Genomic DNA, 26,270 nt, shown 5'->3' with positions numbered 1-26,270 from the left:
AGAAGGGGGAGAGAAGCCCTCGAGTGTCTCCCCGGTTTTGGATCCATCTGTGCGAGGGGGAGAAAAAAAAAATCTCAGCTCCAGCCCAACAAGTGGATTTTTTTTTTTCTTTCTTTTTTTTCTCCCCCTCTTTTTTTTTTTTTTTTTTTTTTTTTTTCTTAGATTTTTCCTCCCCCTTTTCCACCCCGCCACCCACCGGCAAAGTGGGGTGGGCGTAAAGCGGGTGGGTGGGGGGGAAAGGAGGCAGCGAGCTCCGTGGCGGGGGCTAAGCATGGAAGAGCCGCCGGAGGGGCACGGCCACCGAGACGCGGCGCCTGGCCCGGCGAGCAGCGGCAGCGGCAGCGATGGCGAGAGCGTGCCCGTGTCCCCGAGCCCCGCGCCCGCCTCCCCCGCCGCGCCCTGCCCCCTGCCCCTGCCCCGCCGCCGCCACCCGCCGCCACCCCCACCGCCGCCGCCGCCGCCGCCCCACCGCACCACCAACTTCTTCATCGACAACATCCTGAGGCCGGACTTCGGCTGCAAGAAGGAGCCGCCCGCGCCGGCCGGCGGCGGAGGAGGCAGCCGGGAGCGGGACGGAGACCGGGGGCAGAGCTCAGGTAGAGAAAACGTCAACCCGCTGCTGGCCCGGCCGCCCAACCCGCCCTCCCTCCTCTGCCCGGACTCGAACTGCCGTCCCGACGGCCCCGCGCCGCCGCCGCCGCCCGCCGCCGCCAAAGCCAGCCCCGCCGCGGCGACAGCGGCGGCGGCGGCGTCGGGGACGGTCAAGCCCCCCGCTGACGGGGGCGAGACTCACCCGGCGAAGTACGGGGAGCACGGCAGCCCCGCCATCCTCCTCATGGGCTCTAATAATGGAGGACCTGTTATAAAGCCTGACTCGCAACAGCCGCTGGTGTGGCCGGCCTGGGTCTACTGCACTAGGTATTCAGACAGACCGTCCTCGGGTAAGGAACCGCGGCGCATCTGGGAGCTGTTAAAATCGTGACAAGACCCCCCCTCCCCTTCTCCTCTTCCCCCTTTGCTTTGGCTCCCGGCCTGCTGAGGACCTCGCGTGGGGCGGCGCGGGGAGGGGAGGGGGTCCTGGGTCACCCGGGGAGAGAAGAAACGCGTCCCCCGTGCTCCCCCCAACCATTCCTCCTTCCTCCTCCGAATCTCCCAAATTTGAATGTGACGCCGGGACTCCGATTCGGCCGCGTTTGCATGCGGAGACCCAGCGGGGAGCGACCCCTTCAACCCCACAGCCCGGGTTGTTCCGCAGTGGGGCGGGAGCGCTGCGAAAAACTGCCGCGGATTCGGCTGCTTCCGTGTCTGGAGGCTTTTAGTCCCCTTTTATTTTTCTCCTGGGTGCTGGTGGCCTTTCAGGGGTGGCGGCGGGCGGGAGTCCTGAGCGGCTTGCTGGAGGTGCATGCTGAGGGGTGTTTTCTCAGAAGGAGAAAAAAAAGATGTAGTGGGATTTTCTTAGGAAAGTGGCAGAGGGGCTGTTTACCAGGGCCTCTGCAGCCAGGCAGAGCCAGGCAGGCCCTTAGGCCGCGCTTTGCCGCGGCAGCCGGTGCTCCCGGCCGTGGTTTGGGGCCCAGCTCTCGGGGAGGGGACGTGCCTCTGCCTGGGGCTGCCCTGGTGGGAGCCGCCTCCCCGGCTCTCCGGCCTCGGCCCCGTTCTGTCGTCCCTTCAACGCTCTTTAAACTCCCTCAGGTGCCCCCGGCAGCCCCTTATTTCATTACCGTTAGTTTCCATTTTGAATTGTAATTTTTTTTTATTTTTGAAAAAAGCGGAGGGCGAGGAGAGAGGGCTCCCCCCTGACTCCCCAGGCCAGCAGCCAGGGATCCGCCAGCCGGGGCCGGGTTCGGCTCCCCTGTGCCCGCCCGGGGACATGAGGCCGGCTGCCCGAGGTCGTTCCGGGACGCGGAGAAGGCGGCGATGGCCGGCCCCGGCCCGGCTTTGCGGCTCCCCGGCGGCGGTCAATGAGGCGCTATCGGCCGAGCCATCTCCATCCCCGTTATTGGCACGTCCAGCGACTTGAAACTCAGAAAAGCCACTTTGATTGACTCGTGTGATTGATGGAGTGATAGAGCTGTCAGACAGCGTGGTCCTCGCTCCCGGCCGGCCCGGCCACGGGTGTTTTGCTACAGATTCCCAGGGCCGCCGTGCGCCTTCGTTTCCCTTCCTCCCCTTTCTTCGGGCATAGGATTATTCCTCCATATCCTCCCCGAAGCTCTCTCCTTGCCCCAGCCCCGAGAGGAGAAGGGCGAGGGGAGGCTGGTGCGGCTCGGCTCTGCTCGGTCGCCCTCCTTGTTGTGGTCAGAGCTGCCCGCTGGTCCCGGCCGCTTCTCCCGGCTTCGGAGACGAGCGGGCTGCAGCGGTCGGAGGCGCCGGCACCCCGATGCCAGGTACTGGGGCACAACGACTCACTTCCTGCACCCTCTGCCCCTCCGCCGGCCAAGCTCGGGAGCATCCCGCTGGGCCCCGTCCCTCTCCCTGCTGGCAGACGCCGCCGAGACGCGGGGAACCCCCCTCCTGGGGAAGGGCTGCGCCGGGAGAGGAGCAGAGAAGCTTTCGGCCTACTCGGCGGCCAGGAGGCCTTGCCGGTTGCGGCTGCTGCTGGCGGGGGGCTGAGGACCCGGGACCGCCCGCCGAGCCAGGCAGCTGTCGGGGGATTTTTGTAGATCAGTCTCTCTAGGGCTCCTTCCCCTTTCCGCTCCCCCTCGGGCCTGGCCGGGTTGGCGTGCAGAGGACCGGGGGTACCCCCTCTTCGGCCGGGCGCTGCCCTCAGGATGTGCCCCGGGGCCGGGCTGCTTTCCGGCGAGCTCTGTGACACTTCGCCTGGCCCCATCCCGGCCTGGGGTTGGAGCGGCGGGAGTGGCACTGCTTTAGACTGGGGTTCGTGGAGGGAGTTGCAGGCGGAGCCGGGGCTCCCGGGCAGGGATCCGCCGCTGGAGAGCCCGGACGACTCGGGCATCGGCGGGGCTCGGGGGTGTTGGCGGAGAAGGCTCCCCCGGGGCTGGGCCGCCCATGCGGTGGGGGCTGTTGCCCCCGCAAAAGAGACTGGCGCAGCCCCCGGGCAGGCTTCTGATTCCGGCGGCTCCGCGGTGCCGGCTTGCGGGCCCTTGCCCCCAGCGCTGCCCGGTGGAGCCGCTGCCCGGCCGGTAGGCTCCAGCCTCGGGCCGTACGGGGGGGCACGGCTCGTCCTGGCGGGGCGGGCGGAGCGGCTCCCCGACGTGTGTCGGGGGGGGGGGCGATCGGGGCACCGCAGCTCCCGGCGGGGCCGGCTCGGCGAGGGTGCGCGGTTGGCGCGGGGCGCTCGGCCCCGGCCTGCCCTCTCCTTCCCCATCCTTCCCCCCACTCTACCGGAGCGGCGGTGCCAGGACTGGGGGTGTGGGAGGACGGGATAAACGGGACCGGCACAAATTCGCCGTCGGCCATTTTTCCGGCGGCCGGCGGGGCGGGGGCGGTGGTCGGTCGGTCTGGTGGTCGGTCGGCGGCGCGGCCCTGCCCAGCGGCATGTGTGTACCCTGCCCGCAGGCCCCCGCACCAGGAAGCTTAAGAAGAAGAAGACGGAGAAGGAGGACAAGCGGCCGCGGACGGCGTTCACGGCCGAGCAGCTGCAGCGACTGAAGGCGGAGTTCCAGGCGAACCGGTACATCACGGAGCAGCGGCGGCAGAGCCTGGCCCAGGAGCTCAGCCTCAACGAGTCACAGATCAAGATCTGGTTCCAGAACAAACGAGCCAAGATCAAGAAAGCGACGGGCATCAAGAACGGGCTGGCGCTGCACCTCATGGCCCAGGGACTCTACAACCACTCCACCACTACCGTGCAGGACAAAGAGGAGAGCGAATGACCTCCCAGCCCTGCGCCGCGGTGCCGGCCCGCCGGCTGGGAGGCGGACAGGTGCTATTTAAAAGCAGATCTATTGTCTATCCATAGTATAAGGACTCCGATTACGAAAAAATTATGAACACTTAAAAAAAAAAATTATCTCTATATAGCCAAACAGCATATGACCTTGTATATATTTAATTTCAGGTAAGAAATATGTGTAGCGATCTCTATTTGCTGGACAGTTTCTCTCTCCCCTTCTCTCTTTCTCTTCCCCCCTCTTTTGTTCGTTTGTTCGTTTTGTTTGCTTTCCTTTTTTTATTTTTATTTTTTTCTCTCGATGTTCGTCGCTCTTGTTTTACAGTAATTGTCCGACTTTTCTTTCGTTTGATCTTATTTCTTTTGTGTGTGTGTGAATTTCTGTCTTTTATTTTTTTTCCTGAGGAAAAAAATTCTGATCCACAGACTGCGAGACTGAACCCGCCGCTACAAGCCAAAGATTTTATTATGTTCAGAAATCTGTAGTCTGAAATAAAGTGTAGACTGTGTTCAGGATCCCGAGTGGCTGTAATTCTTTGTTTTAGTGTATGGACGTTTGTATATGTATATACACACACAAAAATATAAAAAATAAATATATATATACACACATGATGCGCTGTGTATATAGTGCCATTGCAGAGGCGTATTTAGGTTTTGTTTTCGATGGATCAGTGCAGCAATTTTTAAACCGCTCATCCTTTGCTTAAGACCTCGAGACCCTCGATTAAAAAAAAAAAAAAAATTCTTTTCCTACCTTCTTAGAAGATTAACTCTCTTTGGCTGTTGTGGTCGTGCCTCGCCTCCCGCATCTCCCCTTTTTAACAAGAAATAAAAACCACCCCGTAATAATGGTAATAATATATTACCAGCTCCTGTAGGAAAAAAAAATGCCTGAATCCGTCCGGACTTTTAGAACTCCGGGATGTGACGAAAAGGGATTTATTTTACTGGAAGCTCCTTGCCTCGCACCGAGGGGGGTCTGTCTGCTCCCCGACTGAGTTTCCAGCGAGGATCTCTCCCCGGGTAGGGCAGAGCCGCGGCGAGGAGAGGACCGGAGCGATTGCCGCTCGGCACCGGGAGCTGTGCCACTGCTCCCAGGAGCGCTCCCGCTCTCCGTCGCTGCCCACCGCTCTCCTATTAGAGCGGTTCTCGGGCTCACGTTTGCCCGTGGGAAGCGCGGGGTCGCGGAGAGCCGGCGGTACGGCGGGACTCCCAGCTGTGGCCCCTGCTCTGCTTTTGCACCCACCCCGGTTAAATTCGGGGACGGCTCTGTGCCGCCGGCCCCGGACACCGACGAGCCCGTGGCTTTGTCCTCGAGCCGTCGAGGGCCGCCCTGCGTGGGCCCGACGGCCACGCGGGCCTTGCGTGGAGCCCCGCGGAGCCGCAGGTGTTGGGCGGCCGCTTCTCCCGGCCCCTATAGAAGCCGGGCGCCCGGGAGGGTGGAGAGCCGCCAGGCCCCCGACGAGGCTGTCTGTCGGGTTTTACTCTCCCTTCTTTTTCTTTCTCCTCCTCTGCACTCCTTCCCGGGGCCCGCGGCCGGCGGGGCAAAGGGGAGAAGAAGACAGAGGTAGAGCCGGGGTGCGACCTCATTCTGCACCACTTCCGGAGGACGGGTCGAAGCCGAGGCCATGCCCCGGGGGAGCGGGACCGGGCGGGCTGGGGCACGGAGGTGGGCGAGCAGCAGCACCCCCGGCCGGCACAACCTGTATCTCCAATCAAGTCTGCAGCTTCGCCCCTCCTCGCCCCGTCGTAGGCACTAGAGGTTTTTCCTCTGTTCGAGGATAAGGAGAACGGAGACGGCCTCTGCCGTTTTTCTGTGCTTTTTAACCGTTTCTGCTTAGGGCTGCCGTTAGTTGACACCGACCGAGAATGGAGGCGCAGGCCGGGGCTGCCGTGCCCAGCAAGAGCCCCCTGCCCTCCGCAGTCGCTGCCAGCTGAGCAGGACCCCTCCTCAACGCCATCTCACCCCATACCACCGCAGCGCATCCCCCTCCAGCGCATCCCCAAGCATCTCCGCCCAGTTCAGCCATCCTCTGCCCGCCGGGGGCTCTCCTTCTCTTTGCAGGCCGAGGACCCGGGAATACTCGGGAGGGTTTAAATAAGTGTTGTACAGCGCCATCTAAAGTTCTGCATTTCTTTCTCCTTTTTTTTAGATGGGTTTGAAACATAAATTTAAATCTTCCACACCGAGGAAAACAAACCGTCCTTCAAAGTGAGAGCTCGGGGGGAAGTGGTCGTCGGGGTCCCGGCAGGGGCAGCTGCAGGGTTCGGGGTGCGCGTTCAGACACACACCCCCGTCCCCCTTCACTTGCTGTTGTCGGAGAAACGCAGAGAGATCATCCCCCCGCCCCGCTCCAATCTCAGTTCAGTTCTCTGTCTTCTCATATATCCACCGCCTGACAGTCCCCCGGAGCTGTACAGGCGAAAAAATGTCATTTCTTCTTAAAAATTGGGTAACGGTGCTCCCCGAGATCGTTCCCCGGCCGGACGCAGCCGGGCCATGCAGAGGGGACAAGGCACCGGCCTGTGGGACATGGTCGATGCTCAGGCTGGCTTTCGGCGCTCGGCCGAGCGGGGCTGTCAGGCCCCCGCCATTGCTCGCCCGCCGATAGGGCCCAGGGCTGGCTGCCTACCTCAGCCCAGGACAGGCTGCAGGGCGCGGGGATCGCCCGCAGGATGGGGGGCTCCGGAGGAAGAGGAGGAGGATGAAGAGGGGTTTCCTCAGCCGCGGGGTGTCCGGCCAAACTCAGCTGAGGCGAACAAGTCAGGAATAAAGACGACGGGGGAAATACAGGGCAGATTAAGGGGAGCATAAAGAGGATTATTTAAACAAATCAGGCTTTTTAATGTAATTATGCTTTTAGGATTTCTCGGCGAGAGCAGCTGAGCGGGGCATATGAGGGAACCGGCGCAGGCCAGCGTGGTCCAGCTCTCGCTGGCTGAGTGGCCTCGGTCCCCCGTGGGTGCCGAAGCACGCACCCTCGCGGGAGATGCCCTTCGGCCGGCAGTCGTGAGGACCCTCGCCCCGGGCTCAGCACCAGCCCCGCAGTGGGCTGCGAGGACCTCAGAGGTAAAAGCAGGAGCCGCAGCACCCTCCCCATCGGAGAGGGTCCAGGTGTGAGCGGAGCAGAGCGGGGAGGTGCGGGACACGCACCGGGGTCCCCGGCCAGAGAGCTGGGGGCTGGAAGGGGCGGATGGGACCAGAGAGCCCCAGCTTCGGGGAGGGACCCACAAACCCAGGCGGAAAAGCCCTGGGGGAAAAGCAGTACCTCCCGCTCCCTTCCTGTCAGCGGGGTCAGCTCCCCTCCTTCTCCCTCCCCGACTCCGAAGGCAGCAGCACGTTTGTGCGGTGTGAATCTCAGCCAACGCCCAACATACGACAACCTGCCCCCCTCCCTCCGCTGGTGGAAGGACGCACGGATGCTCATTTCTCCCTCCAAAGCACCCTGAGAGCCGGGTACAACCACTTCCAAAACCCCGGCCCTGGCCCGACGACCACCCCCCGTGCGGGGCGGCCCGGCCCTCATGCAAATGAAGCTCCGGGAAGGAGGGGGAGGCCACGCGTGGTCCCCCCCGTCGGTCCCCTCGGGCCGGGGCACAGATCCCGCTGCCTCCTGTCACGGAGCTTGTTCCTTTGTGCCGCCTTTCGAGGAATCAAAGCAGACACGGTTGTGACACGTAGCCCGGAGGGTCAGAGGTCAGATTTCACAATCCCAATTACAATGATTTCTAATGATGTTTATCTTGCGGGCTCCGACGGCTGGGAGCTTTACAAGAGGGCTCCGCTCCCCTCCCCTCTGCTCGGAGGGCTGTGGGTGCGGAGGGCCCTCACCTCGGTTCCAGCCGGGGGGGATGCGCTCCCCTGTGCACCGAGTACCGCGCCCATCCCACCAAAAGGAGCTGGGAGCCGAATGGCGGCCCCGGAGGGGGGCCCTCAAGGGCTCGGCCTCAGCCCCGGGCTCCGTCTGTACCCCTCTGCGGTGCTCGAGATCACGCCGGAATTAAGCAGGTGAACATCGCAGTGGTTTACAGTGAATATTGCCAAGCATTGCACCACTCCCGCCCCGTCGAATCAGGTCCGAGGGAGCGCTAACCAGTGACTAGGCTGAGGTAGGAGTTCTGGCCTCCAAGGAGGCGCTGATATTTGTCCGGAGTCGGGGTGTGTGTGGGGGGTGTAGCGAACGGCCTTGCCCCAGCCGCACCCTCACTCGAGCCGTCGAGCCACCTCTGGGGTCGCCGGCAGGGTCCCCGGGGATCGGCGGCGGGCGGTCCCGGCGGGGAGCTCACCCCGTTCCGCCGCGCCCCGGGAGGGTCCTGGCAACGGGGGCGCGGCCCTGAGCACACCCCAACCCCCGGGCTCAGGCTTCTTGTCGGTGAAACCGGTTCGATTTAACTTTCATTTTGTCTTTAAACAAATGAAGGCAAAGCAGTGGTCGGATCAAAACACAACTCAAACGGTTTCTGATTAAATCTAAAACCGTTTGGAAAAAGCTTTACCGAGTGGCCAAGGGCTGAAATTTGGTGAAAAGGGTTATAAATTTTGAGTTTAAAAAAAAAAAAAATCTGTGACTTTCCCTCTGTTGGGGAGTTGGACACGTAGCGCCCGAGCCGCAGCCTCGGGCTGGGTCTTGACAGCAGCACGCAAGGTGCATCTTTATGCCCTACATCAAATGCCTTTGAAACAGATTTAGAAGAGTGTATGTAAAATAGCTAATGGAGCTCTTTCTTCCGGTTGAGTAAGTCGGGGAACCAGACTTGGCTGGAAGTAGAAGTCCTTTGCTCTGAGAACTGACCTTTACTGCACGAGGTGAGCAACCCTTACATTAAAAAAAGTTTTCTGTCTGTTCTTGGTCACTTTGTCAGTTTGGAGATAACGAGGATGCGAATAAAAAATTTGTTAGCTACGGCAGCAGCAGAGCCGTTGTGGAGGTGGGTAGGGGGGAAAGGGGTAAGGGGCACGGGGCTGCCGAGCCGAACGCGCTGCGGCCCGTGGCCGGGGCGGTGCCGGAATAGTCGTGGCGGGCTCCGAGGGGCTCTTCGGGGCACACACTGGTGGCAGCTCCGCTCTGCCCCAGGCTGCTGCCGAGGGAATTGGCCGGGCACGGCAAGGAGCTGCCGCCCCAGGGCAGTGCGGGAGCACAGGCGGGTCCGGGCACCTTTTCTTTATTTTTTTGTTGCCCCTCCTCCCTTTCCCATGTTCGGTTGGGCTGCGTGGAGCTACCGCGCTCGGGGAACAGCAGGCTCACGGCAGAACTGAAGCCAGCTCCTACGCCGGGTGCTGCCGGGGTACCGCTGTGCGCTCTTCCCCCTCGGGGCCGCAGCCGAATCTTCCCCGGCACGTAGGAAGAACCCTCCCCGGTCCCAGCGAAGCCCCAGGCTTCCCCGGGGCCAGGCAGAGCCGCCTGGCATCGGTCACCCGGGCACAGCACCGGCGAGGGGAGCGAGAGCGGACAGGGACGGACAAAGACGGGGGCAGGCAGCACTCCGGGGCGCCGGCTCGGGGCCCCCATTGGCATCGGTGGGCTACGGCCGCCTGCCACCCGCCTCAGCTGTCGCCAGCAGCTGCCCAGGCCGGGATATGTTTGTGCGGGTGGGGTGTGGGAAAGGGCTACGCTGGCCACGGGGCCGGCCGCGTCGGGCCGTGCCACCCTCCGCCCCCGGTGCCGAAGGAGACGCTCCCCGCCCGCTCCCCGGCGTCTCCGTTTGCGAGGGCAACGCAGGGCCCCGAGGAACGATGGCAGCAATGGGACAGTTTCATTATCTCTCCGTCTTCCTTTCTTTGATTGCCAGATTAAAAAGCCTCCATCTCCTACCCCTGTCCCCCACCCCGGGCGGCCGCTGGCTCCCCACTGGGGCTCTGGCCGGGCACCCCTGTCCTCCGGCAGGGACCGAGGCTCGGGGACCCTGCGCGGGACAACGGCGCGCGCTGGTGTCCTTTCATGACAACAAACCTTTTAAGAAGTAGGTGGAAGAGGAGACCCACCTACATGGCCTCTCCGGGCCCAGGATCCAGGCTGGGGAGAGGTTAAGCTTAAACCCCCAAATTTGGAATGGATGGAACCAATGAGGATTGTGCTCTGGTTGGTCTCCTCAGTTTATGAAAAGACTGAATAAGGCGTGGGAAATAATATTAACTTTAAGATCAGCCTTATTTTTTTACTCCGAGAGAACAATGCATGCCTTATCTCCCTCTGAATAAATAAATCATAATTGCCCGACAGTTACCCGTCACAATAAACTTGACCATATCTTCCAACAATTAGTTACGCGTTCTCTCTGCTCTGGTAAAAGTCTTGTTAAATGTGATGAATGTTAAAATAAGCTACCCTTGAACACACTTTGCAAGATCTTTATTGGAAAAGTGCAAGTATTCCAGCCTCTTAAGGAGACAATTCTACAATGAAGCAGGGTGGCTGGTAAAAGATAAGACTAGAGATAAAACTAGATTTTCAGATACAAAATGAAATACTAATGGGATCATGCCCTTTTCATGGGGCTTGGTGCTTTCCTGATGCCCTGGTGCAGATTTAAACAAAAATAATTAAATGTGTACCCTTTCGCTTCAGGAGCCAGGCACTGACTCCAGCTTTGCCCTTTCCAGTGGCAGCTTTTGTTGCCTAAAATGTTGCCTGGGAGTGTCTGTCACACCTCGGATACTGCCGTGCTCTCTTCCTGTGGGGCTGCTGCAGCAGCACCTGGACTCCAGCTGAGAAGATGCTTCCCATTAGGCCAGGCTGGGGCAATCACGTGCTGCCCATCAGCCCTAGGAGACAACAGTCAGTGCTTGGGATAGGAGAGGGAGGTTCAGTGTGAAGCTTGCTCCTGCTTCCCTAGCAGAAAGAGGAGGAAAAGAGTTCTGAAGCCTCCTGACTGCAGCTCCCCATCCATCAGATGCTAGAGTGCTGCCACAAGAGCCCTGGGCTAACTTTAGTCAGGAGCATCAGTGGAATCTGCCTCTAAGACATGGCAAGGCAAGAGCAGAGCAGAAGACTGGAGGACTTGCATGCAGACTGGCCCAAGGAGATATCCCGGCTAGGAAACAGACTAGACCTTACCACATTTGAGGACCTTTAGTTGGATTAGAAAAATGATGAGTATCTTTTGTTGTTGTTCTCCAGGAAGAGCTGAATTTTCCCTTGGGAATTCCCCATTTGTATGTTCCTAGGTCATTGACCTGCCTGCACCTGTATGATGGGTCTTGGGCTGGAAACTCTGTTCCTCCCTTGGGCAAAACAAGCTGAAGCTGCGCTGAGGGCCCAGTCTACAGGTGCTGTGAATCAGGATCAGGCCCTGGAGTGGGCAGAGCAATTTCTGTTCGTGTTGGTGCAGAGCAGGGCACTGAGAGTTTTGCCTGAGCCAGGCAAGGTTCCTGGGCCACCTACACACAAGGAGACAGAACAAGGGAATTTCTTACAGATCTTCCAGCTACACCCACTGCACAGCGATGGATGTCTTGGTGCAGTACAGGTCTGGACATTTATAGCACTGTGTCATCTGCTCCAGTCTGTGCTACTGGAGGAGCTGGTGAGGCTTCATGGCTGTGGAAAAGCAGGTAGGGAATTTCACAGTGGAAGTTTGCAGCTTGGAACAAGAAGGGAGATAAATGTTAGAGCAGCAGCCTAGAGGTTTCACATGTAGCCTTTACGTTCTATAGGTCTTTTTACATTGAGGGTCATATATTTAAAGTGGATTTTTGGATTAATTTAGGGTTGTTTGGGCTCTCTTCCTTAAGTAAAAACATACGAGGGCCACACTTTCTTGTGGAAATAAGCATAAATATGGATCCATTTCTGTAGTGGTTTAACACGCAACTGAGTTTGCCCCAGAATATATCTGTTATAGGATGCATCATATATATTGAGTCACATTTCAGATACTGATCGTGTCCTCCATAGATAACAGTATCAGTTTGGGATTATTACAGGTTCTGTGTTGTAGATGTTTCATATTTGACTTTTTAAAATATGTTCCACTTACTTGTAGACCACACAAGCTCTATTGAGGACACCTGGTATCTATTAGATTGTTTCAGCCTGTGGAACAAAGCTAATCTGATATGACTAGCAAAGTTGGGAGTTTTGCCATTGATTTCAATGGCAGGAGAATGGGACTCAGAAGGCTGAACGGTAAAAACACAGCTCCATATGATTTTATTCACATCTAGCCTGCCAGGAATAAAACCTCACCAGCCAGAGGTCAGGGGAGTTGCACTGTGCTAAGGTGTGTGCATGCAAGATTGCAAGCAGAGACAAACCATACACAAATGCAGATTTGTCAGGTTTCCTGAGGTTTAATTTAAAAATGAGCATCAGCTTAGCCTGAGCTACAACAATAGATTAATGGCTTGAATATTGCTGTAGATATGATAAATCTTGGCAAAAACTACAGGCATCTAGCAGTGCCAGGAGAAAGCAGACCATTCCTCTTTGCCTTACATATTGTACCTTTCTGAGTGTCCAGGTGAAGGCACAATTACAGTTCATATTGCCAAGCACCTAATCCTCCCACCTGAGGTCTGAGCCTGGTGGGAATGCTGAGCTTCTGTAAGCTGGCTGAGGTGCAGTGCAGTTGGTGGTAGGACGGGGGCAAGCTCTAACTTCCCAGGGAGTTTAGTAGCAAAGATTAAAGATTTTTCCCCAACGAAGTGAAACCTAGTGTGCTATAGAAAGCTTCAGGATTTCGCAGATCGTTTTTAATCCACTAATTCTTAACCACTGCCTGAAATCCCTTGGTGCTCCCCTCGCTGTCACCCAGATCCATCACAGAATTGGTTTTGAAGGCAGTGTCTTAACTGGAGAACTGATTTAGAGTGGTTTAGCTCTGCTGGTTTCGCTGCTCCATGGCAAGGTGAATGCAGGCATCTCAGGCTCCCTTCCTTCGTATGCTGGTTTACACCAGCTCTGGATAAGTCCCTGCAGTGGTGATGCTGAGTGAAGAGGAGGAGACAACACCCATCTCCTACTTCTGCCTTTCAGGAAGGTTTATACCTCTGCCGTGGATTATTGTGCTTAGACACACATTACTCAGTGGGTTTCACAACCCTGAACTTGAAAAGTTACTTGAAAGCTTTATTTTAAATTACAGAAGCTTGTCACACTTCAAGCTTTTCTTTATATCCAATAAATTATTAAAAATGATTTATGAAAGCATATACATGACTGAACATGAATGACATAATTATTGTTATTAATACATATCAGGGGCCAAATCCTGTTTGTGTTTTATTTTATTTATATTTTTTTCAAGGACTCCTTTATTGTGTGTTCTTCCTATATCCACTCTTACAGCAGTAGGGATTCTGAGAAATTAATTTACAATATCTGTATATCTGGCAAAATCATCCTTGGAATCACTAGGAATTTTGTGTGTATGAAGCTGAAAGTAAATCAGGGCTTCGGGATCTGTTTCCATGCAATTCTAAAGAGTCTTAAGAGTTTATTTAATTTGGATGGAGTGAGTGCACTTGCAGGGAGAGTTCAAGCACTAAAAAGGAATATGACTCTTCCCTATGCATAGAATGAAAGAAGACAGACGAGACAACTTCTTGAGTCATCCAGCCCAACCCTTTGCATCAAATAGAGAAAAGGTTGCATTAATCCAGCCCTAAGTTTCTCCATTCTTATCTTATGCATCTCTACTGGTGCTTTAATTTTCTCAGTAGGCAGTTACTGTGTTTGCAGGAAAGCAGTGATAAACTGTACCACTGCAATTTTATGTTTCTGTTTCTGCAAAGATTCTTTCATTCAGAATAAGACCCCGGAAAATGTTTGTGTTAAATGGGTTTTCTGGTCAGTTAAATAAATAAATTAAAAATATAGTTGCATAGGAATCTCAGTAACTCTTTAATATTTAGCTGCATAATAGAATTAACTTGGTTCTAATTTTCGTCAGTGAATGGTAAATGTTTTAGAATGATTTCTGAGAAAGCCAAGACAAGTACTAGAATAGACTTGCATATCAAATTTGTCAGAAATCCTTCTTTGGAGCTGTATTTTGGGTAAAAGAATATAAAACCAATCCAATTTTAAGTAGAAAACTACTTACAAATTCACAAAATGAATTATTTGCCACAGAATTACTGAAATTATTACATGACCATGAAAGAAGAAAAATCTCTGAAGCCAGAGATCAGAGCTGCACCAATTTTCAGCCATCGACAGGTCCTGGGAGCACAAAGCCATCCCCATAGCCAGCACTAATTCAGAAAAACTACAGCTTCTGCATTCCTGGCACACCACAACAAAAGGCAATAAATGGAGTCAGGTTTTGCCCGGTCCAGTCAGCCCTCACTACTGTGCTCAGTGGCTGGTTCACACAAATGCAGGACTGGACTCAATATGTGCTTGCATTTTTTTTTTTTTTTCCCTCTCCTTCACCCTGCCCCTCCATCCCTTCCTTTTCATTTTAAATGTACATGGAAAGAAAAAGTTGCTCCACAGTTTTCAGGATCAGACCCCCTCCGACTGCATGTTGCAGTGCCTCTTTGCCATATTGCACACAAATATGTCCCAAGAGCATTAATGTTAGTGAGACCAGGGGGTTTGCAATATTATTAGAAGGGACCTTACAAGAGAAAAGTTCAAAACCTTTGGGCCTGATCCTGACCCCTTTGAACTTAATAGGAGCTGTTGCATAGGCTTCAGTGGGAGCAAGCTCATGTACTTTACGTGCAGAAGCATTAAACTTAAAAGCAAGCTGTGTAAAAGGCTGCATTGTTTCTTGCTTGTACTGATAGTTTCTCATGTAAAGTTCTATATATTCTTTCACAATAAATACATGAAACAGTTAATCCAATGTTATATTGTTTAGTAATATTTTACTTGCAAATGACCATCATTTCTTCTCTGCTCTGTTTGTTCTTCTGAATGTCTGTTTTATATTCTGGAAATGGAAGAGCTATTCTTTTAATGCCTATTTCTTTCTGATGATAATCGTTCTTTCTGGCAAATGCTGTGACTCACAGCTAGTCTATATTTTCGATCAGTAAATATTGAACCACAATGGCAAGGAAGGTCTGAGCTATGATATGGCTAAAACAAACAAATAGAAACCAGCCCACTTTTTTTGTTATATTTCTATTATTTTCTGGATAGATGTACCCTCCTCTAAGGTAGTTCTAAATTACTGGCTATCTTGTCCCGGAGGGGATGTAAGCAAGGTTTTTGTTTGATAGTAGCTACAGTGGGGAGGATAGGAGCCTTGTGGGTTGGTGGCTAACACCCTGCCTGCTTTCTGCCTGCCCTGTGGGGTAAGATATGTGGCAGGGCTCCCTGGGGTGGCACAGTGGGGGTATCAGGGTGGTGGCCCAAGGGGGTGACGCTGGGCATCACTCAGCACTGCATGCTGGAGCACAGGACTGCCACCGACAGTGTGATATTGCCATGGGCTTTTGTGTCTGGAGGGCACCTAGTGCATGAGGTCTGGGGCAAGCCAGTCCCTGCTGTGGGCTTGGCTGTGGTAATCCCCTTCTCCTGGCGATGCCCAATCACAAAGACAACTGCTGGGCCAAATCCCCAGCCCTTACCGTGGCAAAATGTCATTGACATTAATGAGGGTTTGCAGTGAGATTTTGGATAAGTCAATGTGGACTTCTGTCTGCATGAGGATGAAGGATTTGGCCTACGGTCTTTTACAGTATGAGGTTAATCAACATGCAGAAAATTCCCACACCCTGTAAAGGGCCCTATTATACCTCTGCTCAACAGAAATCTCTGCTAAATCACAGGGTCCTCTGCTAAAAAGCTGTGGTGTGATATGAACCAAAGTAACAAATCAGTTAACAGGATCGTCCTGGAATGTGAAAAAAAAAAAAAGCTCTCACGAATAAAGAAACCTGGATAATTCGGGGGAGCAAGTACGGAAGTGCCCATTCCTGCCCTCGTTAACATCCATGGGAGTTTCCCCATTGATGAAGCTCATTCAGTAGGAGAGGAATTGGGCTCTACAGTAGCCTTTGAAATGATATTCAAAGGTCACTTAAATTATATGGTCACTTTAAAACCACTCTTCAGAAACCTGAGTAATATTTAGTTATGCTGGGCACTTGCCTGAAAGTGTCAATTAGGATCTCTTTGGATATATTCACTTTTGGAAAAGCCAGTTGGCATCAGCAGCTTGTTGTAGGAGCTGCTGCAGTCTAAGGTGTTAAAATGAAGCATTTGTTTTTGAAATGACCTATAAAGCCTGTCAGCATTTGCAATCCAGCTTGTGAGAGGTTGTGCAAGGCAGGCTGTTTGATGTCCAGGCGGATAGTCTCGCACTTTGGCCAGGATCCAAGTTTTTCAGGGAGCTGAAATTATCACCAGGCGGTACAGAAATACTAGCGTTTGGCAACATGAAGTATTGATAGAGACACCACTCTATAAATAATCTATTCCTTCTCCAGTGGTATGAGATGCTGGAAATAATATTCTCTATTATGAATGAAAGGTGTTGAAAAATAGGTTAGAAAATGCGAACACAGCCAAATGGCTTACCTGCCAATGCAGGCACAGCTTTGTAAGTAAGTTAGCTGTGCTTTCCTTATCTGGTTTTATATCGACAAGAAGCCACTAACAGTTGAAATAAAGCATTAATTCTCAGCTTTGTCACTTACGCATCCATTATGCCTTCATATAATTTACTAATATTTATCTAGATGAACTAAATGTTACAGAAAATTTAAAGGTGGTAAACATGCTGTCTGCTGAATTATTCTGCGTGCTGGGAAAGCAGCTCATGGCAGAATTGAATTATTTAATATTATTTTCCAGTATCATGTAGACGAAGTATAAGCTTCATTTTTGGATTATGATTTGTATTATGAAATGCTTATCAAGTGTTTTCCAAAGATTAGTTTAGTTTTAATTAAATAAACCTTTCTCAGGAGAAAGCTCCCAACTACTCTTCGTACCCAGAGGCTACCGTACTTGTTGTTTTTAATTATTTTTCACTGTTACCCAAACTGCTTTGGGTACTCCTGCCCAATTAAATCAAAGACATGGGCTTCTTATACACAATATGTTTAATATTTAATTTTAATTAAATTAATTAAATTGTTTATTTAATTTTATGTGCGTTATTGTGCATGGAGCAATGCAAAATTTATGATAGAAAGAATTTGTGGGAGCTTTCAAACAAGCTAATTACTGAGGTAAAAGGAGACTTTGCTCTTTCCAGGGAATAAGCATGCAACCATAAGGAGATAACAAAACCAGAAGTTGTTTGGATAAAACAATAGGTGGTTGCACAGCATTAAGAATTATTTGTTTTACCTTACTTTATCTTGTAACTATTGCTTGATCATATTATAATAGATTTGACAACAGCCTTCTCCCCTAGTAGTCACATGCAGGTAATCAAGTATTTATCAGGGTAAATAAACCTAAAGCTACAATATAAATGTATTAGGAGCATTAAAAATCAGCAACTCACATGCCACAAATACACAGTTTTGGTCACACCCTGAATCTTTTTCCTTCCAACAGACCCACTTATCTCCCAGGTAATCTTTAACAGAGCCTGCTGTTTATTAGGAGGAGTAGCAAAGAGAAAAGCCCTCTTTTTTTTTTTACTAGGTAGGTGAAGATTATTTCTCGTGATAGGTTTTTTTTTTGTTCCCCTAATGAAGATTTCTTTTTCATCCACAAAGGAGTAGCACAATGTTTTTGATGCTGTTTTAATTTGGTAGCATACTGTTTTGAGAAGGTGACTGATGCTAGGTATAGACAGAGGCAGAAAGGTGTTTTGCATGACCTTGATGCATGTTATTTCTGCAGCAAGTTAATAAACAAGAAAAACATAAAAATGTCTATTTGTAACATTGGTTATTATAGATTATATGAAGGTAGTTCACAAGCCTCTTCTCCGTGCATGAATATACCCATGCAGAGGCAATGGGGACCCATCCAAAGCCCACTCGATTCAGGGGCGGTCTTTCTATCCATGCTGGTGGGGTTGAAACGGCCCCACCAGGGCTGATTTCTTAATAGTCAAGGGGGCAAACCTACCATTGTGCCCTCGCTGCATTTATCAGGAATACAGCTCCAGGGAGGACAGAGCAGGGTCAGGCCCCCATGCTGCTATACAGTTGGAAAAGGGTCCTGGTAATGTAAACCGGGCTCCTGTCAAAAGCAGCACTGGTTGCTCTTGCAGCTTTGCTGTTGCTGTGCTGTGTGCAGCTGTGAACATGACCAGCCTGGCTGAGCACGATGCAGGTCTTTACGGGGGATAAAAAAAGAATGGGAAATTGCTTTGGCATTATTTTTTTTTTTCCCCCATGGAAGTGCAGGATGCATTTTATGAACTTGATACATATGCAGAGTTGTGATAGGCATTTTGCCTTTCCTAGTTTCAGGGTTAAAAGTGAGTTCATAGTGAAATATAACACCTTATTTCTCTGAGTATTGTGATAATTAAAACAAATATAAATAAACGTATTCACAGGAATTATTCATGTAACAGTTAACAGCTCTTCAGCCCAAGAGCAGAATGGCTAAAACCAATCTTTCTTGAATGTTAACAGATATTCGCAGAGCAATAGTTTTATTTTAGCAGACTAAATAGTATCATAAAAGTAGCTGATGATGAAGTAAATTAAAAATCAGACTGGGGTCAACTTTACAGCAGTTGTTTTTAGTCTACTACAATTACCCATTACTGGCTAAACATTAGTCTTAAATCAACAGCAGTTGTCACAAAGAATTTTCTCTTAAAATTATTACTAGCAGAATTTAAAATGAGAGCAATATTATCAGATATACAAAGCTTGAAGAGATCTTAATACTGAAGGAACACACATCATAAAGACTCATCTAGATATAATTTTTTCCCTGCAGTCTCTATTCCTGCGACCCAAGCAGAGCAAAACGTATGCACAGTACGCCTGCCTAATGTACATGCATACACCAGGAGAAAAATCCACTTGAATTCATAGAGATATAGCCTCACCTCAGAGTGGTTGGACTTTAAGGAGAGACATGAATAAGAAATGTGGCTGGGGCTAAGCCCTGTGCAGCAGCTCCATGGCACACAGGGCTCGCCGCTTACCCCTGGGTGTTTGACACTACAGATTTCCGTACGCACAAGTGTACACAGTGGTATTATTGCTGCAATAGCACCCAATTAGTTCCAGACTCTTCTTGAGATATTCTGTGCAATACAGGAAAGCGCAAGAGTTCAAATTCTTTGTATGCTAATGGGAAGAGGTTTGATGCCATGAATGAAATGGGAAAGGTCCATGTGATGCTGGAGACTGGGGAGTCACTGGGGACACTGGGGAGGCTGGAGGTGCCACATGCAGCTCCCTGTAGCTGGCAGCAACACAGCACTTGGACTGCTCCCATTTCTAGCTACTATGATAAGAAGAATGGGTGCAAAACAGGCATTTTTGGATGCTTGCCTTTCCTTCCCTTCTCGGGAAGACCTGAAAGAAGACTATTAAAAAAGAACACGTGTATTGAGCTAATATGGCATATTTAGAGTGGGACATTTCACATGTATAAATAGATGGTTTTTATCAGCCACAAAGGCATGCAGAAGCTGTAGTCAGTGCTCCCATGCTTGCAATAAGGTGGGCAGAAGCTCGGAAATAAGGTTCATGATGTAAATCACGGCAGGCAACTGCAAGGAAGAAGTAACTATATGATTTACAGAGTAAATTACTGGCTTCACTAGATTTCATTATCTTCACCAAACTGTTCTTTATATTTCAGCGTGTTTATATTTTATTCAGAGAACTTTCTGGGGGAAGAGGCTGAGCATGCACACCATCACCATTTCCTGAGATGCGTGCAGGGTTCCTGGTGTTATTTATAAAGGCAAACTTTGACTTTTATAGGCAGGGCAAGATTGTTTTCCCTAGCTAAATATATGTTTTAGTAAGTGTGCTAAAGGTGCTGTAATATATGTGCCTGTTATCTGATGAGCTTACTGCAACAGCTGCTATTTATCCATGACGGCATACTGTTCTAAGATTGATGGGTGGAGGACTTATAGGAGCTAGCACCCTGGAGACCCTGCCCTGGCACCCCAGGCTTTCCCAGCTGGTGCCCCGTACATGGCCAGCATGGCAAATATAGGCATGTCAGTCCATGGGCACTGTCTGACTGTGCTGCTTTGCTGTGGCCATCCCTGGCCAAAATAGTGCTGGGGGAGCCCTTTTGGGTTGGTCCCAATGTTTTAGTTATTGCAAGGGGTCCCAAGGGAGCTGGCTATTGAGGATGGTAGGGTTTGTACAGAGTGATGGGAAGATATATGCTGTGAGCTTTCCCCAAACTCAGAATTTGGGTACAGACCTCAGAAGGAAGGAGGCGAGGCAAAGTGAAAATGAAGGCATGGAGGGTTTGATGGCAAAAATCTGAGCCAGCTTCTGCATGCTGCTAGGACAACTCATCCCTCTGAGTTCGTCACTCCCTTGAGCATAACTGCGCCATGTGTTGAGGCTGTGTTTAATTTCTTTGTAATCCAACACTGGCCATTTTCCTTCCCTTAGTCGATATCATCAGCTGCAGCATTACCCAACTTCACCTGCCCTTTCTGCAGAGAAGTCCTCTACCTCTGGCAGCACCCATTTCCCCAGGCTCTCCTGCAGCTACAGCTTCACTCCCACAGTTGTGGTCATTGAGGGAGTCAGCTTCTGGTGCACGAGCCATCCAAGTGGCAGCATGAACTTCCAGGTCTGTGCCCCAGAGCCATTGCGTGATGCCTCCCCTTCCTCCTGCTCTGGGTCCAGAGCCTCTCTGGTGAGGTGATGACGAGGATGAAGGGAGACACTCTGGTGTTGGGGTGCCATGAGCCACAGGCACAGTTATTTTCTGCCCTTCCTTGTGGGGGCAGACATATTTCATGTGACTTGCCACCTGAATTGGGAGAGCAGGTATTAAGGAAGGGTAATGTTGACTTGACAGCAAACCAGCTTCACTGGTACTCTTCAGATCACATGAGCCCCATCAGCTCCAGCATTGCCACCCCAAACTGTGACGGCAAATCTCTGTCATACCACACATGCAATCTACATTATTATTTAGTAATAATAAAAAAAAAATATAGTGTTTTTATAGAAAACCTATTTGATCATGTCTTTTAGAGAAAATAAACTTCAAAACTGGTTTAGAATGACACTTCTAGACTTAAAAATGCCATAAATTTAGAATAGTAAGAAGGCTTGCCTTTCTAGCTCTCTATCATTCCATACAGCAGGTACTCTTCATCACAGACATTTCAGAGCATTTTGTAGTGTATTTATCATTACAGTTGTTTGATGAAATAGGGCAATTTAATTAGTCTAATTTTTCATCAGTAGAGCTGAAGAGTAGAGAGCTAAATGATTTGTGCAAAGTTGTACAAGAAGTCTGTGGCAGAGAATGGCTTTGCCCTGGGGCTTTTCCTGCAAGATATTATTGAGACTCAACTTCAAACATGGGACATTTTGATACAGAAAACAACTGCTACTGCTCTAAGATGGAGTTTTACCTCAGCTGCCTCGGCTTCAGGCCAGTGTAATTTGTGGTGGGTGAATTAAATTTGTTATTCTTGGGAAAAGGAAAAAACTCTCAGAAAACTAGAAATTGAGATTAGTCTAAAACCTGGTAAAATTAATAGGAGGGAGTCAGAGGATCCTTATGAATTTATTTCCTCCCTGTACAAGCAGTGTGGGTAGAGATGTAAAATATACCACATGAGGTTACTTACATGTGTGTGTACATATATGCCAGTGTGTACATATATGCACACATACACTGTGTCTCTCTGTTCATGTATTCCATCTGTTAAACCATTTTGGGCACTCTCTTTATATTCCCTGCAACAAATAAAATGTGGCCCCATAGGCAGAAGTCTTGCACACCAGGATTAAGTCTAGAGATAATTTTGTTTTGTTCACAGTGGAGTTATTAAGGTCTCTCAATACAGGTTTACAGCTGAAGCAATGACAGACTTAAATTCAAGAGCAACTTGATTAGGCCGATGTGCAAGGTAGTGCTGTAGCAGTACTTACCTTTATGAGCTGTGACAGTGGTGTAAGCCCAGCTGATTGAGATAAAAACAAAACTAAGGCAAACAAACAAACATCCTCCACCAGCAGACAACTTTTGCTTTCAGAGGCGTGCATTAGATGTGTGATGCCAAGCAAATTCCAAACCAGCGGAGATTCGCGTGTGCTTTTGCTAATATTTATTTTATGACACATTATAACTACTGTGTGTTACTGTTGCTATGAACCCTTGGGAAATAAAACTGGAAACTGTTGTGGTGAAAGCCAAGAGGCCACAACTTTATTAAACATGAAAGCTGATGTACAAGGCGCAGGCAGGAGCTATCGGTCCTGGCTGAAGGCAGGCAGCAATGCTGCCAGACTCCCTTCCCGGCACCTCCATGTTCTCCTCACACGGATGGGCAGTGCTGCTCCCGTGGGTCACGCTTTGCACCTGCTCGTGTCCACCGAAAACAGCTAAAATGTCACCGTGCCAATATTAGCTGTGTGCAGGGAGCTGCACCCCAATCAGCTGGAGAGCAGGGATTATTCGCTGATATTACTCTGAGGAAAGCTGCAGAGGGAAAGGAAAACTAAAGAGAAACAACATTCTCTATAAAAATTTTCTGCCAGTGTTAATCAGCTGCACGTTTTGTTCTTGGTTATTTGCCTGGCTCTTGCTCCAGGTTGTATTTCTGCTTTGGTAACACAAGGCTGCCAGGGCTCATGATACTTGTGTGTGTCCCTTTCACAAACACAGATGCTGGTAAAGTGAATGCAAACATAAAACGCTATCTTCGGAACAAGTGGATATAGAATGTCATTTGTTTTTTATATAAGGTATTAAAACCCAAATCTAATGAGTTTGTACAGTCTGAGTATCAATCTTGTTAAAATGTTCTTTTCCCTTTCTTTTGGATCAAAACCTGCTACAGTCGTTTCCTAAATATTAATAATTTTTCTTCTGGGACCATGTTAATTTTCCATTTTGTTCTTCTACCAGCATTTTTAGGGACTGAATAATTGCTCTCTGGAAACAATTATAAACCTGGTTAACTCTTCCCTTTCTCATCATCATCAAAGTACATGACTTTGTCCTGGTTTTAAGGGACGTAAGAGTCTGGTCCCTCATTCCCTCATTGCATGGGGACTGGGAACTGGGGAAAAAAAAAGGAAGGCAAATTAATATCTTTTTCAGCATTTTTTAAGTCAGTGGGTTTCTATGGGAGTTTCTATGGGACAATGGAGTGAGAAATGTGAGGCAAAGGTAAACAGTATGCAAAGGACTGAGTGGTTGGACTGGTGGGCTCTTACTGATACTTGTTTCCGGGTAAGGTGCTTGACAGCTCTTCGTAGTCAGAGCATTATTTTTTTTTTTTTTTTTAAATCTAATTCATAAGACAATGGAGTTACTTATTTTCTCTAACTCAATGGATGCTCCCTTCAGGTCCACTTGTGGAAAATGCCTATCTGTTCAGGATTCACCACTAGAAAAGGTTGAGTCACAAAATTCCATTTTGAATAAAATGCATAGCCGGAAGCAGAAGATGTAACCACCATCCTACTATCTCTAATTTTCAGCTCTAATATAGACATATTTTCCCCACAGTTACGAAAGAACAGCAATATGAAGGATGATTTGGTGGTAGAGGTCTTTGCCTGAATGATACTAATATTTTGCTAAGACATAACATGGTTATTCCTTTCCCTTCACTGTGGCAAAGGCACGTGTTATTTCTAAGAGTCTGGAGTTAAATTCCCAAACTGAGGAATTGTGTAGCAAAAAGCATTCTGAAGTTTCTGGATCTTCGGGGTTCAGATCTTAGAAGCCAAAACTCAGATCCAATGAAACGAATTAGGAATTTCAATACTAACGAACTATTGTTGGATTCAACACTCTGCTCTGGGGGTCCTGCTATCCTAGGGCATCAAAGGATGTTATAAAGCTACTACTTTAGTTTGTCCTCCTGTTAGCAGAAGGATATTTCTGCATTGACAGTATACTCTTTTGATATTTTGATTAAAATTTATGAAGTTCTGTAATCATCTGTTCTTGCCACTCATTGCCATTATGATCCCTAAATGCCCTCTTCTGTGATTTTCCCATTCTCAAAGGCTTCTGTGTTATTCAGACAGTCTCTCTCTGACAAAGTGGGAGGACAGAACATTTTTGAAGGCACTCTAGCTCCTAATTGGAGTGATGGTAGCATAAAGGACTCTGGAAACAATACGTTGTGCTTAGGAATGAGGCCAAGAACTGCTGCCATGCCCTTCACCACAGTGTCAGTAAAGTCGTGAATAGCTCAGCGGTTGTGAGCAGTAAACAACCTGGCTAATCAAGGCTCTTTGCACATAGTGACAGTTGAGCATCTCTTATGGTAGGGATCTTTCCAATTACTGTCCTGATAAGATCATTCAGCACCACACTGGTTTTTGCTTTCTTTCTGAAGATGAAATAAGTTCTTGACAGTCAAATAAAATCTTTACTACAATTTCGGACTATCAGTCTTCCTGGAGCTCAGGCAATACTTGGGATGCTGAGGCTACATCCCATCTGAGTTCTGTGCAGGTGTCATGCAGGACCCACTGCTTGCCAGCAATTTATCTTCTTTATCAAATAAGCAGTTGTTAAAGTCTTCCTAATAACCTTTTATTGCCTCCTTGGAAACTCTCGGCTTTATGGAAGATCCAAAATAATTGGATCACTTTTGACTCTGCTTGGTTTCTTACTGAAACTGACAGGTTAACCTGGCAGCTGGGCAGTAGGTGAACTTGAGTGGTGACACCGAGCTGCTCTTGTGTGCTGAACTCTTTTTTTGTCAATGTAGCATTTTTGGTCAGCAAAGCAGAAGTCTGTTCTGGAATCTAAACATCAGACTGGACACCTCACCTTCAGTTCCTGCCACAGCAAATGTGATCAGCTAATGGCAGCAAAGCATGATGTTGGATAGGTAGACTCAGATAACAGAGGTTGTTGATAGACTTGCGAGTGACTCCTAGAGGAAAGGCTGCCCAGTTTTGTAACTCAGTTGAGGACTTTTGCCTGGTCTCTTTTCTTGCTTTGGTGGGACTATCTAGGGGACACAGATGAGGTTTGGGGCTTTTGCAGTACCTGGCTATTCTTGTTGTTTGTGGAAGCATGCTATATCCTTTTCCCTTGTTTACAGACCCTCTCATTAATCAGGGCTTGCCTTGATTACTCTTATATTTTTCCCCTTAGCAACAGATATTTTATATAAGGATCACTTATAGATATCTGAGGTTTGTGAAGAGCGTGTGATAGCCCTGCCTATTAATGTTTCATGCAGAAAATACTGCACTGGCTGTTCCTGTGTTGTGTTCCACGACACTCTCAATCTACTGGCATGGCAGGGATGGTCTGGGCATGGCTTGAAGACCTGGAGGACAGGGAGGTGGACAGTTTATCTTTCCAGAAGACAGCTCTCTGAAACCTTTGAGGAGGAGGAGGCAGGGTTACAGACATCAGTGCATATAGCCCTAAAGGCTGTCCTGTTGAAGGAGAAACATTTTCAAAATCAGCTGTCTCACTTCAGGCTTCAAAACCAGTAACCGTAGTTAACTATTTAATAGATTTTGTAATGACTTTTACATTTATGTATTTGGCTTATAGAAAATTGTCTCCAATTGTAAGTATCTACAGAGCTGTTGTGACTTAGTGCTTGCTCCTTTTACCTTGCTCTGTATCATTTAACTACGTCCATGACTGTTGTTATTTTCTCTTAGTCTTCATTAACAGTTATTTCAGTGGCTTTCACTTTACTTTGGTCCCACATTTGCATCACTTTCCACCATTTTTGGCAGAAGAATCAGCCATCTCTCTTGAAACTCTCTAAATTCAAAGTATCTCATCTAGCTTGAATGTGCTTCATGTGGGAAACAGAGGCAAATAGTGCTAGTTCTTGTATTCAAAGAAGGATCTTTTTATACCACAGCGATCTATGACCAAAGATAAATTAAACCTTGACATTCTTGTTTACTGTTTTGTTTTGAGTTTTTTTGTTTCTTGCCTTTTTTTTTTCCCTCAGACCCCATTTAGACTTCTTTTCTACATAAATCCAATGATTTCATGGATGTGAAACAAAGCAGTGGGTAGTGCTGATGCTGTGTGTTATGAAATAGGTCTACATGGATCATGTACTGGGGAGTATTTCAGTGTCTGTATCCATTCAGACTTTGGCTTCTCCGCAAGACATAGAAGATCCCAAATGTTGGTTCTGCACACATAATACCTTATTCATAGTTTCTTTATATGTCACTGTTCTTCTTCATAAATATACTAATAAAACTCATTATAGAAATCAAAGACAGCTATTACAATATATCTGATGGACAGCTGTCTCTGGATGCATGAATTATCATTACATGAAGCAAGATGGTCTTATGCTAGGATATCTTTGCTCTGAATAAATTTCTATTACTGGTGTGTAATCTTTTGACTCAAGCTGG

General features: G+C 49.3%; 1 protein-coding gene across 1 annotated transcript; it reads left to right on the top strand.

Moving 5' to 3' along the window:
- Positions 1-271: 271 nt before the first annotated feature.
- Positions 272-4,126, top strand: EN1 (engrailed homeobox 1). Its single transcript, XM_030487517.1, has 2 exons — positions 272-941; positions 3,517-4,126. Exons 1-2 carry the CDS (start codon positions 272-274, stop codon positions 3,831-3,833), a joined length of 987 nt encoding a protein of 328 aa, XP_030343377.1. The 3' UTR covers positions 3,834-4,126.
- The last annotated feature ends 22,144 nt before the right edge of the window (positions 4,127-26,270 follow it).

The sequence above is a fragment of the Strigops habroptila genome, chromosome 5, assembly GCF_004027225.2.
Source record: "Strigops habroptila isolate Jane chromosome 5, bStrHab1.2.pri, whole genome shotgun sequence".
NCBI lineage: Eukaryota > Metazoa > Chordata > Aves > Psittaciformes > Psittacidae > Strigops > Strigops habroptila.
Note: the sequence above shows the minus strand (reverse complement) of the source record. Positions and strands in the feature narration are given on the sequence as shown.

Coding starts and splice junctions, on each gene's coding strand:
- EN1 (XM_030487517.1), top strand. CDS start 272: ATGGAAGAGCCGCCGGAGGGGCACGGCCACCGAGACGCGGCGCCTGGC. Junction 942..3,516: donor TTCAGACAGACCGTCCTCGG/GTAAGGAACCGC, acceptor CCCTGCCCGCAG/GCCCCCGCACCAGGAAGCTT.